Source organism: Tupaia chinensis, unplaced genomic scaffold, assembly GCF_000334495.1.
Source record: "Tupaia chinensis unplaced genomic scaffold, TupChi_1.0 Scaffold138390_1, whole genome shotgun sequence".
NCBI lineage: Eukaryota > Metazoa > Chordata > Mammalia > Scandentia > Tupaiidae > Tupaia > Tupaia belangeri.
The window spans coordinates 776956-796482 of NW_006198287.1; the positions used below are offsets into that span (position 1 = coordinate 776956).

The 19527-nt window shown below is 39.9% G+C and overlaps 1 protein-coding gene across 2 annotated transcripts in view; it reads left to right on the forward strand.

Moving 5' to 3' along the window:
- Positions 1 to 19527, forward strand: part of MSRA (methionine sulfoxide reductase A) — a 434018-nt gene that overhangs the window by 285017 nt on the left and 129474 nt on the right. For both annotated transcript variants that reach the window (XM_027765448.1, XM_027765449.1), the window contains one exon: positions 1380 to 1484. In XM_027765448.1, coding sequence (XP_027621249.1) covers positions 1380 to 1484 — 105 coding nt within the window. The remainder of the gene's footprint in view (positions 1 to 1379; positions 1485 to 19527) is intronic.

Sequence of the window (19527 nt, forward strand, 5' to 3'; positions counted from 1 at the left end):
ATGAAATTTATTTTTTACTTCATTAATAATTAAATTCATTCAAAATAAAATAATAGAACATTATTTTCTGGGTATAATTCCTGCAGTTTAAAAATGTATTAGTGACTGAGACTGCTCCTCAATATGCTGCCAATGGGGAGAGAAAATTGGGTCAACTTTACTGAAAATCACTTTGGCATGAGGCATCAAGAAAATTTAAAATGTTTATAAATGTTCATTTACAAATTCTTCTTATATAACTGTGGGTTAAGGAGCCTCAGAAGTGTGGAAAAATATTTACATTCATAGACAAAAATAGGATTCAGTTTTAATGCCCAATGACAGGGAATGACCGAATTAGCAATCAGACAACCAGCTGATGGAGTATTTTGTAGTTGTCATAAACGGTGTTTTCTAAAAACTTCAGTGACATAGGGAAACACTTCTAATACACTGGTAAGGGGGAAAATCATGCAGGAGTGATTACAGTGGAACAAACTGTCACAGAAGCTGAAGGCAAAGACCAGATCTCTCTCTGGGCAAGGCCAAATTCTTTCTTGTACATAAGGTGACCAAAAAGAGATGGGAAGCAAATTTCAATATAGAGATGGTGTTAATGTGGCATCTGTAATTAGTGTGTTCTAGAATTGTAAGATAAGAGAGGGTATGGATTCCATAGGTTTAAGTGGTACCGCAAATATGTACTTGCCTGAATCACTGAACTTCCGGGACTTGGAGGACGGGCCTGCTTAACATGGGGCCTGCAAGGAGACAGAGTCTACAGTTGTTGTTTAGCACAGAGATGAATTAGGTTGAGAAAGCACTTACCACCCCACCGGGTATTTGACTCCGACCCTTGTCTTGGTGTTAACAGCATAGTAAATATGTTCCTCAGATAACTAATTTACCTAATGTGAACAAGTTATAAGCCCATTTCATACAGACATCTCTGGCACCATCTTACTCTGTAGCACTGTTGAGGTTCCTACAGATAGCATCAGATGACAATAGAAATAAATGTATGTGTTTCCCTTTGCAGAGTTTCAAATCGTGAACACTATGTCAGGTTGATCCATACGTTTTCATAAGATTGAGATGAGAAAAATGAAAACCCAAATTATAGTCTCATAAACTTAAATATTAATATATACATACACCCAGTGAAGACGTAAGCATCCCAGGAAGCTTGCTAGAAGGTAGCTGTGTGCTTTTGTGAGAAAAGAAACAGCAACAGAGCTTCAGGATGACACTGTTAGCTAAAAAGTCCAGTTAGTCTTCCATTCTCCCTCCCATCAGGGGGAAGAATTTCAACTTTTGTCTATTGTTTTTTGAAAAAATAATAATAACATGCAATAAATTGACGTCAATAAATTGCGGTTGTACATTCTGTTTCTTTCAAGGAAACACTGGCCACGCAGAAGTGGTCCGAGTGGTGTACCAGCCAGAGCACATCAGCTTCGAGGAACTGCTCAAGGTCTTCTGGGAGAATCACGACCCGACCCAAGGTAGAGTGATGAGTGAGCCAGTATTTAATTATCTTACTAATTACAGCTGGGATAATTAGTGTTTGAGCTGCATGGAAGAGATGAACCTTGAAATCACACAGGAGCTCAAGAATATGATTGCAGACATTTATTGACGGGAAGAGGAGGGGCTGGGGAGAAAAAGGGTAAGAGAATAAAGGCGCAGCCACGTTCGGCGCCCCTCCCCCCTTACAGCTGTCAGGGGTGGGAAAATTCCCACAGAGAAAGATGCCAGACAATAGAGATCCGTTCACCTTTGATTATTGCATTATTCCTCCTTAATGCAGTCTTTTGTCTACAAAATTAAAGTGTCTTTCCAGCAGCTCCAAAGTTTTCCTGATTTATGGTTCTTTTATTTCCTTGAGTTTAGCCTTTCTTGTCTTTTGACATTATCAGGTTTTTGTTTTTTTTTTTTTTTTTTAGTGTCTGTGAATAATTTAAAAAAAAGGTAAAATGCAATATTCAGTAGGTCCACAAAACTTGGTCATTTAAATATTTTATTTGTCTTCTCTGGAATTTGCTATATGAAGATATTAATATATTTGGGCTATAAACAGTGTGGTCAGAGATTTTATTTGAGTGCATAGGCAAGCAAAAAGTCCCATGTTGGCAAATATCATTGTAGTATTCAATAATGAAGCAATTCCCAGATTGCATCCTGATAGCCTTACAAGCACTTCCTCGCTAGTGTGATAATCTGATATTATAAAGCTTATGAACTGGAAAGTCCTGTATAATAGGTGTGATTTTTTTAAAAAACTGTTCATTTAGCCATCAGTCCATTAAACAAAAATATTTTCCTTTAGTGTCAGGTTTTTGTGTATTGGGCATGCAATGTTGGCTGTTTCTTAGAGAATGGATGTGTCTTTTCAAATGTGTATTGTACTTTATGGTAGAATCTTTATTTGACCCTAGCCACACAGGTGGGTGGGTCCTGAGTGCTGGTTCTAAGAACCAACCAATGCCAGGATGGTTTGCCAGAGGGGAAAGGTCATAGCTAAGGCAGAATTTGATAAGCTTAAGGGTAAGGCAGGTTGGTCCAGATTCAAGGTAAATCTGTTGAAGAGAGTGAAGGCTAGAAGTCTGGGCTTTGGATGGAGGTTGGACTGAGATTTACATGGTAACCAAGTCTGGTTTGATGTGGGGAAATGGGTCCCTGGTGGGAGAGGGATGACGATGGGGCAAGGTAGGTAGAGGACTGGGACAAGAACACTACAAGCAGAAGGTTCAGTGTTACCCAGTTAGGACTACTGGACTGTTGTATATGAGAAAGGGAGGCCCGGGGGCTTAAACAGCCTTGGCTCAGCTGGACTCTGGTGAGCCTCAGAAATAGAGTAGTGACAGCCAGGAGCTCATGCTGGTAAGACTTTTTGATTTCAGATGGGGCAGACATTCAGCCTTTTTGACTGTCAAAGCCAAATGTCAGCACAGAATGCGGAGAGCCTCAGAATTAGCAGTGGAGACACGTCAGGAGCCCAGACAAAGCAGAGGGCATGTAGAAGACAGGCTCCCCTGCAGGTCCGGTCCGGAGGGTAAAAATCTGTCCTTTACTTCTTTCTCTTCTCTTAAATTCCTATCCATTTTATCTCATCTTTATCAGTGCACAGTTGGGTTGCTAGTATTGGCCCCTGAATCTTAGGGGGGAATTCTACCTTTAAAAACAAAACAAAACAAAACAAAAACTTAGAGGGGCCAGCCAGGTGGTGTGGTGGATAAGGCAGCTGAATCTCACATGACCAAGTGCATGGTTCAAGTCTTGAACTTAGCAGCTTGGAAAATATGCTGGGCATGTATACATGTATACCCAACATCCTGAGAGGAGAAGGAAGTGTGGTGTGGTCATCCCCCCAGGGTAGTTGTGAGGGAGGATGATTTCTCACTTTCCCTGTCTCTCTTTCTCTCTCTTTCTGTATTTCTCTGATGAGCACACACACACCTCATAGCAATAACTAATAATAATAATAATAATAAAATATTAAAATAAAAACCTTAGAGGTCAGGATGGTTGTGTAGCAGTAATATGCAATTCTCTGGGAGGCTAACTCACATGGGAAGGTTCTGGGTTCAAGTTTGGAGACCTCCCTGAGTTTGCTGGGCATGCACATGTTCTTCATCTGGCGCTGGCTAAGGCTGGGAGTGGATCGTGGCATCAGGACCCCATGGTGAGGGGGCTGTTCCTCTGTTTTGCTCTCTCTGTTACTCTCTAACTTGTGGTATAAACTTAAAAAACAAAAACATAAAAAACAATTTAAAAGATCTCTTGTTCTCCCCTACCTTGTCTCAAGTTTGCCTCATCTATGACTCAGTTCTCACACAGCTGCTTCTTTGAAATTCTTATTTACTGTCTGTATTTGTTTGCTAGGGTTGCCATAAATGAAGTATATCACAGACTAGTTGTCTTACACAACAGATGTTCATGTTCTTACATTTCTGAGCCTGGAAATCCAAGAACAACTGTCTATATGGCTGATTTCTTCTGAGGCCTCTGTCCTTGGCCTGTAGACGGCTGTCTTCTCCCTATGTTTTTATGTGGTCTTGCCTCTGTATCTGAGTTTGCCAAATTTCCTCTTTTTATAAGGCATCGTTACATCAGACTGGAGTCCACTGAAGTGCTCTCATTTTACTTTAAGTACTTTAAAAATCTTATCAAAATTCAAATACAGTTATATTCTGTGGTGTCGGTGATTAGGACTTCAACATACGAATTTGTGGGGCAGGGCATAATCGAACCCATAACACAGTTCAGTGATGTAATAACTTACTCTGCTATTTTCCAGAGGTATTTCGAGTCTAACAGGGCATTCATAGACAAGGAGGTTAGCTTCATCTGGCTGAATGTCACAGAATAGAGCCTTTCAGCGTCAATGCTATAAGCTAAAAGATGAAATGGTTAATAGTGGAGTTTGTAGACAATGGAGTTTTGATTATTGAATGAAATATTTTTCCACTGATATTTTGAGGGAATTAAACATATAGGAGGGGAATTTTTCTACCATTGCATATGTTAATTCCTATTTAAAATAGTGCTTGATGTAGCATATACAGTTGCAAACATTAAATCACAAGATAAATGGTCTGCTCACATTATTATTAGAATTACTTTTTTGGAGAGCTCAGTGTAATAGACTAGAAAACTACCTGTTTTTGCCTTATGAGGTTTTCTATTACCCTTTAGGGATAGGCCCTACTTTACTGGCCTAAGGGGTGGTACATGATGTAGACCTGACCAATCACACTAGCTTGGTCTGTTTTCAGCAGTGTTTGACCCAAGGAATGTGACATAAGCGGGGCCAACAAGTGTCCTATCCTGGGCCTATTATATGAGAGGAAAGATGTTCTCCTTTTGCTGGGGATGCCAAGGTAGCAATGCTCTGTATGTGGAAAGAGCCTGCCTATAGGAGAAGCCAGGGAGGAAATGAGCAGAGACTGAGATATGAGAGACAAGAAGAGAGACCTTCCATGGGACTCTAAAGTCCTGAGACCTCTCACACCTATAACTCATCCTTTAATTCTGGGACCTGTCCTGGGAGCCTTCTAAGCTATGAGAGCTACTGTGGACGTCCCCATTTGTTTTTCTTAAGCTAGTTTGTTGAGTTTCTATTACCTATAACAACAATAACAGAAATCTTGGTCCCCTCATTCAACATAAATGATCATTGCTCTTTATATTTAGTAACTAAGTTCATTTGGTTTTATAAATCAGAGGTCTGAAATAATTTGGTTAATACCATTGACTCAGATGTGCAGTGGAAGACACTAAAAATCATTTCTTCAAGACTTACTGGTGGTTTGCTTAGGGGTTTCCTTGGTAATTTAGAATTAAAAACTAGGGTTTAGGATTTGGGATACATGGTCTGGAAATATATCAGGATCCCTCTCAGTATCCCTAATGTACTAATAACAGTAATCATTAACTAATGACATTTACCTTTCATTTCCTATGCTAGACACTCTGCTCAGTGGTGCTAAGTCCTCAAGTGGTATGGAGGAATATCCAGTCTCTCAGTAAATACACAGGGAAAATATATTTCTCTAGGAAGAAGAGTTAAGTTCCAATGTACCAAGATCAAATGAGCATACAAGACCACATAAATGCATATTAGACCACAGACCAAAATATTAAAAGACATCATTAGAAACAATGATGTGTTAATTATGGAACATTAAAAACAAAAAAAAAAGGACATTCGGAAGAACTCTGGTACCAACGGATTGAATATTTCCAGAGAACCCTGAAGGTCCAAAACATATAGGCATGTGTAACATTTCTTTTTTTTTTTTTTTAATTTCCATACTTGTATTTTTTATTTTATTATTATTTTATACATTCAATCTCTATATTTCATTTAACTTGTAGAGAGAATTTACCCAACATGAAATACACCTCAGACAAGTCCAGTTGAGAATACTGTACGTGTCATCATCAACAGGAAATAACCCATTTCTGTGTCCCACAAATGTCTTAGTCTCTATTTTTCTGCCTAATTTCATTCCCTACCCTCTTTCTCTCTTCCACCCTTCCTTCCACACTGTCTCCAGTGTCCATAACTATTCAGTCTCTACCACAGAGTACAGTCAGTCAGTAACTGTATGTTAAGTGGAAATATACAATGTCTTTCTTTCAGTCATGTATACTTTTTCTGAGGTCAGAATTTGAAGCCTGCTCCCTGTAGGATGGGCATGAAGTAGGGAGGAACCAGGCTGCTAGTGAACTTGACTGCAGACCACACACCACAGTGTACCACAACCTGTAAATTCTGCATTTGGAGTCACATGGCAACCCTGGTTCCCTTTGCCAATGAAAAGTGTCCCTAAAAAGAAAGCCACAGTTGAGTAAATGAGGGGAGTGAAGGCGGTTCTTACTCAGAATAGGGACATTTCAGAAGAGATCAGTGTGCTGGACTTGGTGGTGGCTTTCATCTCCAAAGCAACACCCGTCTCTGGTTTCTCCTTTTTAAGTTTCTTTCTTTCGTAAAAGTAAGAGGCAGGAAGACAGAAATAGAGACAAGTACCCTCAACAGGGTGTCATGCTGCAAGAACTCTGTCCCCTCAGCCTTCCCAGCCAGCCAGGATCATCCTAGGTTGATCTGGGAACCGAACCCATGATCGCCTGTGTGAATCTATCATCGCTTGAGCAGTACGTTACCACTGCACCACTGAACTGGCCCTACCACTCTGACTTCTTTGCATTAACAAGAGTAAGTGACTGCTGAAACTACTTGAGGGATGTTCTTGCCTATGCCTGAATTGCTTATCAATAAAAAGACAAAACTTGAAGAAAAGTTGAGAAGACATTGACCTTTGATGTGAAGATGTTCCCAGGAAACACGTGTTTCTCCACAGAAATATGACTCAAGAGAAATGCATTTTAATTAGAATGTTGAAAGACTTTAGTACCTTATTTATAAGTCATTAAGGATTTGAAGGGGCCACTTAAATGTTTTAGTTATAATTTACTGCATTTTGTGGGAAAAGCAGTATCATAAAATGATATTTGCAAATGTGGGGAATCTTGCTAATGTCAAGTGTCTTACTACAGTAGAAATAGCAAGAATTTAAGCTTAATTAAATCAGATCTTCATGGCCCAGACTAAACAGAAAATCTGCATGATCTTCACTACCTCAAGGTACTGAAGCAGCTCTCCTGCTGTCTGCCTTAATGGGTGGGACAAAGTACCCATACATAATCCACCATTTTGAAGGGGACAAATATGGTAAAAGAGGAAAGTATAAACTTTCTGAAATATAAGTGGCTGTTCCACAGCCACTATGCACCAAGGCCAGAGAAAGTGCCACTTAGGCTAATTTCAGTTCCAGTAACATACTCAGTAGACCCAATAGACCCATTATACATTTGGTCAGTAAATAAAAAAAATAGTCTTTTTCTTTTAATTTACCAATACCACAAATCCTCTACTTTTGTCAAAACATTCCGATGCCACTGTTTAGATTTCTTTTTCACTCATGGGACAAATATATGGTACTCATAGGCTTCCTTTGCTTTCTTGCCTTGGGGTGGGGGTCTGTAGCTACTATTCAATATGCCCAAGCTCCTGGCAGGGCCTCTCCTCCAGGCATCTGAGGGTAGACTGGATCACATCCCTTCCTGACCATGTGGTCCTCTTGAGAACTAAAGGAATCTCCCACCGTCTCCAGGCAACATGGTAGAGCCCAAGATTAGGAGATTTGGCTCCTGGCCCCCAGTTGGCCTCCCATCTGTGAGACCTTGGCCATGTTACTCAATTTATTTGATTGTTTAGGTATTTTAGCATAGAGTGCAAATACGTTTGCTGGAGAGAGAGACAGTGAGAATCACCCCCCTACTGAGAAAAAGTGAGAAATCATCTCCAATGCTGCAAGCCCTTTTCTCCATTCTCTTGGGATTTGGGGCACACACACACACACACACACACACCACGATTTTCAAGCTGCTGGGTCCCAGACTCAAACTGTGGTCAGTCATGTGGGAGTCCAGCATCTTAACCACCATGCCACCTGCTGGCCCCGATGCTTACTCAATTTGGATTTTCATTTTTCTTACCTACAATAAAACCCAGGATAATTATATCCATACTACCTACTTCATGAGCTGTCATAAGAATTAAATACAATAGTGTGAACATAGTAAGATAAGTATTGTTATGTTTTCTATACAATGGTATAATTTCACTTGATTTTTAAAATTGATTTTTAATCCACATTGCTCTTACTTTTTTTCTGTGGGAAAATATTTATCCTCCATCTACTGAAGTGTGGGTTTTCTACCCACAGACTCTTTTGTTGCTTGTGTTCAACACTGCTGATGTTATCATCCTGTTGGTGCTGCTGCTAGTAGTGCTAGAAGGTAGATTCTTGGCTGAAGCCTGCTTAAGTTTGCTGCTGACACAGTAATCAAAAGAACCAGTTCAGGTTCACATCTCATGCATGGTCTACATCCTTCTAAATATCATGTGCTATGCACAAATGACCAAGTCAGTCCTCCTGTTCTTGCATAGCATACAGGCATGAACAGTGTACTTGAGCTATGCCACAGGTACACAGGTACACAAGGCAGAGCTTCATCTTTGTCTGGTTTCATCCCTCAAAGCTTACCTTCTCAGTTATAGCCCATTTTGTTCTTCTCCTCCTGGTGCTACAACCCATTTTGATCTCTTCCATCCTTGGGCAAGGGATAGTGACATTTACCGAGCACTCTGATGGGCTAGTTTTAGTGATAAATGTTCTTTCTTTTTTAGAAAGAATCATTTCATTTTTAAAATGTATCCTCTTTATTATTATTATTGTTATGATTATTATTTTAATTTGCTATAGGGCTCATATGTGAGAGAGAGAGGAAAGTGAGAAAGCAAGCTGCCTGGTCTGGGACTTGAACTGCGGTTTAGCCACATGGGAGTCTAGTGCCTTAACCACTACACTACCTGCTGGTCTCCTTTATTTACTTTTTAAGGCAGGGTCTCATGTCATGATCCTTCTGCATCAGCCTTCCAAGTACTGCAAGTACAGGTGCACGCCATTGTACCAATCTTCAGGTTGAGCCGGGAATCAAACCTGGGCCTCCCCTGTGGCCTCAGCCAGCAAAGCAGCAATGTCTTACTAGTGTGCACCTCTGCAGCTAGGCCATGTTTTATATTTCTAATTTCATGTAATGCTGATCATAACCCTATGAAATAGGGAGCATTGTCTCATTTAACAGAAGAGAAGAAGTGAGGTTCTAAAAGACTCAAACATCTTGCTTGATGGTGATGGCAATATTTGGACCCAACTCTCTCTAAACCTCAAGTCTGTTTTCTTCCCCCTACACTAGAGGGGTCTGAGCTTTTAACCAGAAAGCCTACTTCTAAGGAGAAAAAATTTCACGTATTCCCCCACATGATAATAGTTGTACCTCCAGTATCCTTTTCCTTTTCTTTTTATTTTCTTTTTAGATTTTTTTCTCCCCATAGGGCATATGCACTTACCAGAGACAGAGAAAGAGGAAAAATGAGAACTCTCCCCCAGAAGGGATGGCCATGCTGCAATCCCTTCTCCTCTATTCTCCTCTCAGGATATTGGGCATGCAGGTGCATATGCCCAGTGTGATTTTTAGGCCACTGGGTCTGGGATTCGAACCATGGAGGTGGCTATGTGGGATCCAGTGCTTTATCCACTTTCATACATGCTGGCTCAGAATTCTTTTTTTTCGAAGTTATCTATTTGTTTCTCCTGAGACTGAGCGAGAGAGAGATAGAGGGGGAGAGAGAGAATGGGGGGAGACAGACACCCTCAACAGGTCTTGCTACCCTGATCCACCCCCAGCTTCTGCCTGGTTCATGGTCATGCACATGCCTGGTGCACTCAGGGAGTCCTCTGGATGCAAACCCAGATCCTTCTCATCTGGGTCAGCCTTACATAGTGTCATATTTTACTACTGCACCACCATCAGCCCCCTTGTATCCTTTTTAAAGCAAATAGACCATGGAGTCATTGGAAAAGTCATTACATGTTTTTCTATGCAAAAAAAATGCGTCATGACTTTTCCGATGACCCAATAAAATGCTGCAGTGAATTTAATAACACTTTAAATTGAGTGCCTATTTTTTTTAAGCACTGCAGCATCAAGTATCTCTGTAAAATGGAAATGCTTGCACATACAATACATTCTGGTCTTCTCCGGTGCACTCTTTAAGGAGCTGTGGTCTTTCTACAGAGGCCTGTGACTGAGACTGCTCACTGATCCCAGTAATGGGTTCCCCACTTGTGTAGTATTAGAATTTTGGCCAGACACACAGCCATCCATAAAGACTGGTTGTGCAGACTCCTCACAGCTAAGTGTGGGCAGGTGCTAGCTCCTGAGTATCTGGGCATGCATAGAAGTGATAGTGTACAACTCTGGGGTTGTGTGCACTTAGAGAAAGGGCTGTTCTCTTCTTCCTCCCTCCCTCAGGTTGGTGTATAAGGTAGTGGAGAACCATCTTTGATGGGGCCTCACCCTTGCAATGGTGCAGTTGCAAGATAGAGGGATCCAAAGCCATCATCCCAGGCTGGACTCTTTAGGCAAGAATTGTCATGTTTAAACTACTGCTACTTTGGTTCATTTTAGGCTTTTTTTTTTTACTATGGGGTACATGCGCTCATTAAAGAGAGAGAGAGAGAGACGAAAAATGAGAAATCAGCCCCTGGGGGAATGGCCATGCTGCAACTCCTTCTCGTCTATTTTCCTCTTGAGATTTTGGGCACACGTACATGCACACTCACACACATACATACATTCATACACACACACACTTGGAGTGATTTTCAAATTGCTGAGTCCAGGACTCGAGCTACTGCACAGCTAGCCATGTGTGAATCCAGCACTTTAACCTGCTGGTCCCATTTTAGGCCTCTTGCCCTTTTCTATAACAGCTGAACCTTCTAACCCAGCCTTCAACTATAAACTGGTGATGTACTCCCAATTGCTCCCTGAAAACCTTAATTAAAATGTTCCATTAATTAGAACATCTTTAATCAAATAGGTTGTTAAGAATTAGGACTTTGGAGTTAGAGAAGCTATAGCTTTGAACCAGGTTTGCCCAGCACTGGCCGTGTGGCCAAATCTCATTTCTCCCTGCCTCTATTTGACCAGTGGGTACTACTGTAGCCTCTTAGCTGGCCTGCCTTGTCTTTCCTCAGTCCATTCCCCACAATGACCTGTTAAAAAACAACAAGGCCAACCCCATAGCCTAATGGCCAAGGGAGCTGGATCCCACATGGCTGACCATGGGTCAAATACTGGCCCTGAGGGCTTTAAAAATGCACTGGGTATATGTGCATGCTTGCCCCAAATCCCAACAGGATGGAGAAATAGAGGAGAAGGGATTGTGGCATGACCATATTTTGTTGGAGGGAGTTTTCTCCCTTTCCTTCTCTCTCTTCCTTTCTCTCTCTCTCTCTGGTAAGGGTACTCGCTCGTTGGCAATTAAGAACTTTTATTTTTTTAAAGAAAGCTTGGGGGGTCAGCAGGTGACATGGTAGTTAAGTCATTGGATCCAACATGGCTCACTCTGTGGCTTGAGTCCCAGACCCAGCAGCTTGAGAATCACACCATATGTGTGGGGTGTGTGTTTGTGTGTGTGTGTGTGTGTGTGTGTGTGTGTGTGTACAGGTGCCCAAAATCCTGAGAGGAGAGTAGAGAAGGGATCACGGTGTGACCATCCCCCGTGGGGAGTGGTTCCCATTTTCTCTCTCTATCTCTATCTCTGTTTCTCTCTAACAAGTGCATGCACCTTGTGGCAAAAGTCTGAAACATAAATAATAAATGGAAAGCTTTGTCTGGCCTTCCCCCAGTGGGCCGCACTATCTATGCTGACAGGTTTCGTGGACCCCCAGGCCCACACACACTAGCTGGCTGTAGTACCTTCTTGGACTCGATGCCGCAATCCTCCAGCCTCCATAGGTTTTTGCCATAGGGCGGGCGCCACCACGCCCTGTAGTACCTTCTTGAGCCCATGCTTGAACTAGAGGATCCCGAAGGACTCCTTCCTATGTAGTGCCCTTGGACCCCATGTGTCCCCCCAGTAGACACACTACGCACCATGGAACATTGTTCTAGGTGGGCTGTTGTGTACAGAAGCAGAAGTGGGCTGGGTCTATTCCACTTTCAGCAGAGTTGCTCCATGGTCTCTTCCAGGTGCATAGCAGAGAAGGGAGCCCTAAGCTGTCCCGTGGGAAACATTAATTGGAGGGAGAAAATCCTTATTTCTCTTCTGTTTCCCATCAAGTTGGCAATTAAGTGCTAGTGTTCATATATTTAAACTTGCCAGATTAACATCTGAACTTCGTTGTGCTGACCCTTTTAAGTTAGTTTTATTTTTTAAATAAGTCGCCAGTTTTGAAGGACTATCCTTTTTTTAGACCATGTACAAGGAATCTATCATCTGCAAATAATTAGACAGTGGGAATTATATTGTATTGCTAATGAGCAGATGTGCATACTTATACTGGAGGAACAGCTGCACACATATAAAATGCAAAAACGACCCAAACCCAGCATTATGAATTCTGAAAGGGATTGCATTCTTTTAAGAATTTTCAGAAACAGAGAAAAATGAGACAAAGAATTTAACTGATATTTTTCTTTATTAATTGTTCTTTCAGCCTCACTTTTCCTTGCATAACATTATCATACATGTACATAGTATCTTTGTTGCTTGCAAAAGTGCTGTTTGCACTTTCAGATCCCTCTCTTATAGAATTCCATAGAGCTTACATTCAGCATCTTTGCTTTTGTAGTGTTGTAAGGCTTTGGCAGCTCCAAATTGAATGAGAGACTCTTACTGGGTGTTTGGGTAGGGGGCTGGAAATCATGCTTAGGGGTGTACATATGCATGATCCCATTTGATCCTTAAAGTAAACTGAGAGCCTGAGACCCATTTTATAGATGAACGAGCAGACTCAAGAAAGTGAAGTGATTTGGCACAAGCCAGTTTGTATTGGGTTGTCAGAAAAATCATGATGCATTTTTGCATAGAAAAAGTATGTCATGACTTTTCCAACAGCCCAATATATCATGTGACAGCCGGAGCCGGGCCTCAGGGCCGAACTCCAAGCCTTATGTCTCTTCTGTGTGTGGCACATGGCTCTCCTTGTTACACACAGAGTTGAAACATGACCCACCATGACGTGAAACAGCAACTCATGACCAATGATCATGAACTACTTGTGGTTTCCATTACGATGTTATAGTTTCATTGAGGATTTGCAAGATGAAGAAGTTCAAATAATCAGGCTTTTGAAAACTTTTAGCTAGGAAGAATTTCATATATTTTAGATATTAATGATAAGGTCCTTTAGAATTTGAATACATTGCCAAAATGATATAAAATCAATAAAAAGATAGGAAGTCAGAAAAATTACTATACTTAAATAGTACTAAACATAAATATTAATAGTACTAAATTAGATAAGAGAAAAACCAGAGCTGATAACATTGGCAGGAAGTAGAATTTCCACTTTCAGTAATGACAGGCTACGTCGTTATTCAGACCAACTTTCTCATTGAAAGCAGCTCAAAATGATGGATAAAATATTTTAAAAGACATTAACAGCATTGCATCAAAGAGTTAAAAAAATTATTAGCAATTATGGGAACATAGGAATCAAAGATATATAAGCCAAAGGCTAGAAATACTTTTGTTCTCAGAAAATTTGCTGATCCTGGAAAAATTGAGCTTCCAGGGCTTTATTGGGTATATAGAGGGGGTGACAGACATAATTACCGTGCTTGACCTAATAGAAAGATATAAAATGCTGTGTCCTACCCCTGGGAGTATACCTTCTTTTCAGTCTCACATGAAACATACAAGGGACCTTCTGAAATTTCATGGAGATACGTAGTATGAAAATACTAAAATGTATATTATGAAAAAACTATGTGCAGAGTTCAAAATCTTTAGCACCCAAATTTGTACTTTAATTCTATTTTTTCACTAATATTTTGAAGTGCCCTTATGTACCAGGCCCAATATGGGTAGAGGGACAGATGAGGCTACAGTGGTAAAACGTGACTCTCTGGGAAGCAAATCCACATGGGAATGTGGCTGGTTCCTATCTGGAGACCACCCTGAGTATACTGGGCACCTGCGTGCCTGTCTCTGGGCTGGCTGAAGCTGGAGGTGGATTGCAGCATCAAGACTCTGTTGCAGGTGCTGTCTCTGTCTCTTACTCATAAAAAAATCAGCTAAAGAAATGGGCTCAGTATGTTTTGAAGACATTAAAATTACATAGCTTATGTTTCTCTTAACGTAAAGCAATTATGCTAGAAATTTGTAGCAACAAAATACCTAGAAAATCCCCTTATGTTAGCAAATTTAAAAATATCTAAATCTCGTGTTTATCAAAGCTAGATCATGATGACAATTAGAAAATATTCTGAATCAAATGGTAATTAAAACACAGGTTGAGCATTTATAATCTGAAATCCAAAATACTCCAAAATTACTGACTTGATGCTACAAGTGGAAAAATTCCACACCTGACCTCATGTGATAGGTTGCATATTGTCACAGATTGTATAAAATTACCTTTGGGTTATGTGTATCAGGTGTATGGAAAACATAAATGAATTTCATGTTTATACTTGGGTCTTATCATCAAGAAGTCTCATTATGTATGTGCATATATTCCCAAAATCAAAAGATTCTGATATCTGAAACACCTGACCCCAAGCATTTTGGATAAGGGATACTCAACTTGTATTTCACATGAAAACTGAGAGGTATGACTAAAACAGTTCTTCAAGGGACATACAGAGCCTTAAATTTCTATATTTCAAGAGTAGAGAGACTGAGCTAAGTCTCCATCTCAAGAACTGAGAAAGTCAACAAGTTAACAAACTCAAACAGTGTAAAAGAAAGAAATAATGGCAGGGGAAAATGAAATAGAAAACAAACAAGCAGAGAGGATCAAAAAAATCAAGAGTTGGTATTTCCAAGTGGTCATAAAGTTGATAAAACTCCAATAAGTTCATTGAAGAAACTATAATAAGGCACAAATACCTAATATCAGGAATAAAAATAGGGTATTATTACCATAGATGCTGGAGACTTTAAGATACTAGAAGAACATCATTATAGGCAAATTCATGTCAATAAACTTAAAAAGTTAGATACATTTCTTAAAAAAAAATGAATAGCCTATATTCTTTAAAGAAACTGAATCAGCATTTTAAAACTTCTCATAAAAATTATTGATGTTTCTTCAGTGAATTCTACCAAGACTTAAGGAAGAATAATTGTAATCTTTCACAGCATTAAAGAGGGATGCATTTTATGACCCTTGCATAATCATCCTAGCCAATGTGATCAGACAAGAGAAGGAAATAAGAGGCATTGCAATAGGGAAAGGAGAGCTGAAATTATCTCTGTTTTCAGATGACATGATTGTATACGTAGAAGACCCAATAGTATCCACAAGAAAACTTCTAAAAGTAATAAGTGCATACAGTAAAGTGGCAGGATACAAAATTAGCTTATAAAAATATATAGCATTTCTGTATGCAAACAACAAGTAGACAGAGACAGACTTGAAGAAAATAATCCCATTTACCATAGCTATAAGAAGTATAAGATACCAAGGAATAAAACTAACCAAGGGAGTCAAAGACCTCTATAAAGAAAACTATGAAAACCTTAAAAAGGAAATTGAAAAGGACATAGAAAAGTGGAAGGACATACCATGTTCCTGGATTGGCAGAATTAATATAATCAAAATGGCAATCCTTCCCAAATTAATCTACATGTTTTATGCAATCCTTATAAAATTACAAGAGACATTCTTAACAGATCTAGAAAAGACAATTATAGAATTTGTCTGGAATCATAAAAGACCCTGTATAGCCAAAGCCAGCCTGGGGGGGGGGCAATCTCACTTCCTGACACAAAAATATATTACAAAGCTGTGATAATCAGCATGGTATTGGCACAAAAACAGACATGGGGACCAATGGAACAGAGTAGAGACCCCAGAAATAAACCCCAAACATATAGCCAACTGATCTTTGACAAAGGGTACCAGTAAATCCAGTGGGAAAAAGAAAAGCTCTTTAGCAAATGGTGCTGGAAAGACTGAGTATTCACCTGTAGAAAGATGAATCTGAACTCCTATCTGTCACCATTAACAAAAATCAACTCAAAGTGGATCAAAGATCTAAACCTAAGATTGCAAACTATTAAACTACTGGTGGAAAACACTAGGGAAACTCTGGGAGACATTAGGGTAGGCAAAGACTTCTTAAGCAAGACCCTCAAAGTAGAGGCAATAACCCCCAAAATAGGCAGGTGGTATTACATCAGATTAAGAAGTTTCTGCACAGCAAAGGACACCATAATTAGTGTGAATTGACAACCCTTGGAATGGGAGAGAATATTTGTTAACTATGCCTCAGATAAGGGGCTGATAACCAGAATACAGAGAGAACTCAAGTGGTTTACCCAGAAGAAAATGATTAACCTAATTAAAAGATGCAAAAGTGAGCTGAATAAACAACTCTCTAAAGAAGATATATGAACATTCAAACAACATATGAAAAAATGCTCAATGTCCCTCTTCATAAGGGAGATGTAGATCAAAACCACAATGAGATACCACCTAACCCTAGTCAGAATGGCAAAGATTAAAAAACACAAAAATTGGTAAGTGCTGGTGGGGATGTGGTGAAAGGGAACACTCCTACATTGTTGGTGGGAATGTAAACTGGTCCAACCACTGTGGAGAACAATATGCAGGTTCCTCAAAGATCTACAAAAAGAACTACCATATGATCCAGAAATTCCACTTGCACTACAATATTTATTGCAGCACTATTTACAATTTCTAAGACATGGAACCAACCCAGATGTCCACAAACAGATGAATGGATTGAAAAAGTGTGGCACATATACTCCATGGAATATTATTCAGCTATAAAAAACAACAAGGCCCTGGAATTTGATAGAAAGTGGATGGATATGGAAGATTTACTGCTGAGTCAAGCAAGTCAGGCTATGAAAGAGACATTGGATGTCCCCACTTAACATATACTGACTGCATTCTATGGTAGAGACTGAAAGACTGGAAGACATAAAAATATTAAAAATTGTTATGGACACTAGAGACAAAGGGGAAGGAGAATGTGGGAGGGGAAGAGCACAGGAAAGATAATTTGGGGGGAAAATGGAGAGGTAAGATTTTTGTGGTACACAGATGTGGTTTATTATCTGTTGATGAGGATGTGTATAGTATTCTCAACTGGACTGAGATGTATATCATGCTGGGTAAAGTCTTTTTACAAACTAAATGATGTATAGCGATTGAATGTATAAATAATAATAATAATAAAGGGAAAAAATTTTGATGCCAAAACCTGATAATGTGAGAAAAGAAAATTATAGAACAATCTTACTCATGGAAATACTAAGTGGGGCAAGCTCATGCTGTGGTGATGAAGGCAGCTGGATTCCATATGACCAATTCTACAGTGATGAAGACAATTGGATCCCATATGACAGACCACGTAGTTCGAGTCCTAGACCTGGAAGCTAGAAAAACACCCCAGGTGTGTGAGTGTGCCCCCAAAATCCTGACAGGAGGAAGAAATGGAGGAGAAAGGACTGAAGAGTAACCATTCCCCATGAGAGTGCTCTCTCTCTCTCTCTCTCTCTCTTTCTCTCTCTCTTTGTGTACGTGTGTGTGTGTGTATGTGTGTGTGTCTTTGGCAAGCACACATGCCTTCTGGCAAATTTAAAAAAAAAAAAGAAAAAAGAAAATGCAAAACAGTATTGTTAACTGAATTTAGGGACATGTAAGAAGATAGTATATTATAACCAATTTAGTTTTATTTAAGGAGTGCAAGCTTAAATAAGCATTTCACTATTAACCCATATAATTAATAATGTTATCAGATTAAAAGAATAAACATCAGGGCCAGCAGATGGTATGGTGGTTAAAGCACTAGACTTCCACATGGTTGACTGCAGTTCAAGTCCTGGACCTGGTGGCTTGAAACGCATGATGGATGTGTGTGCATGCATGCCCAAAATCCTGAGAGGAGAATGGAGGAAAAGGGATTGTGGCATGGCCATCCCCCGGGGGGTGATTTTTTGCTTTCTGTCTCTCAGTCTTTCTCAGTCTCTCTGACAAGCACATGCACCTTATGACAAAAATCTCTCTGAAAAATAAATATCGGGGCCATTAGATAGGATGGTGGTTAAGGGCAGGGAGAGGAGATAGCAGCATGGCCATTCCCTCCTGGGGAGTGATTTCTCACTTTTCGTCTCACTGTCTCTGTCTCTTTTATATGCATACACCCTGTGGGAAAAACCTAAAAACAAACAAACAAAAAACAGAGACTAAATGTATTATCCAAATAGATGCAGAAAATGTTATAATACAATTCACTATTCATAAATGATTTTAGAACACCTTAAAAAGATGACTTTCTTGGGACCAGCAGTTAGCGTAATAGCTATGTCGCTGGACTCCCATGTAGTCGACCACGGTTCGAGTCCTGGACCTGGTGACTTAAACTCACGCCAGGGCACATGTGCATGCGTGCCCAGGATCCTGAGAGGAGAATGGAGGAGAAGGGATTGTGGCGTGGCCATCCCCCCGGGGGGTGATTTCTCACTTTCTGTCTCTCTGTCTCTGTCTGGCGAGCACACGCGCCCTATAGCAAAAACCTCTCAAAACAAAAATAAAAGATGACTTTCTTAATCTGATAAAAAGTATGTACAAAAGCCTACAGCAAGCATTGTGTTATACTTCATATTGAAACATTGAGAAACTCCAATGATGCTGCTGCAACTTATGATCAGCATTGTGCGGGGGCTTTTAGCTCATGGAGTAACTCAAGGAAATAAACAAAATGTATAATGATGGAAAAACATAGCAGATATCTATTTACCTTTCCCCAGCTGGGCAATGTTTCCCATTCTTCCTTGTAGTGGCCATGTGACTGAGTTCTGGCCAATAGAATGAGGCAGGAATGACATATGCTATTTCTATGGCTGACCCATAGAAACTTCCTGCATTATCTCCAAACTCTTCTTTTCACATTCCATCTGCCTGCTGAGTGTGAATCCTCAATGGAAACCTTTGAAGCAATGTATTGAAGATGTTTAAGCTTCCATCAGCCTAAACCTCTGAAGAGTTAATGAAATAGAGTTGTTACCAACTCTTTTTATTAACTGGACTTGAATGGCAATGAAGAAATACATGAAATGATCATTACCATTGTCAATCTGGAAAACACAAAGTAAGATCAAGTGAAAGTCCATTTTACACCAAGCAGACTGACAAAAAGTAAAAAGTCTGATATAAACAGATTTTAATGAATTGGCAGACATTAGGGCCTAGAAGCTCTCATACAATAATGTGGATTTTAAATTGGAAAGCAGTTCAGCATGGAGTTAAATTGAAAACACGCAACCCTACAAGCCAACAGTTCTATTTCGGGGTATGTACTCAAGAGATACTCATGGATATGTAAACATACATGTCAGAAATGTGCTTAGAAACCCCAAGCCAGTAA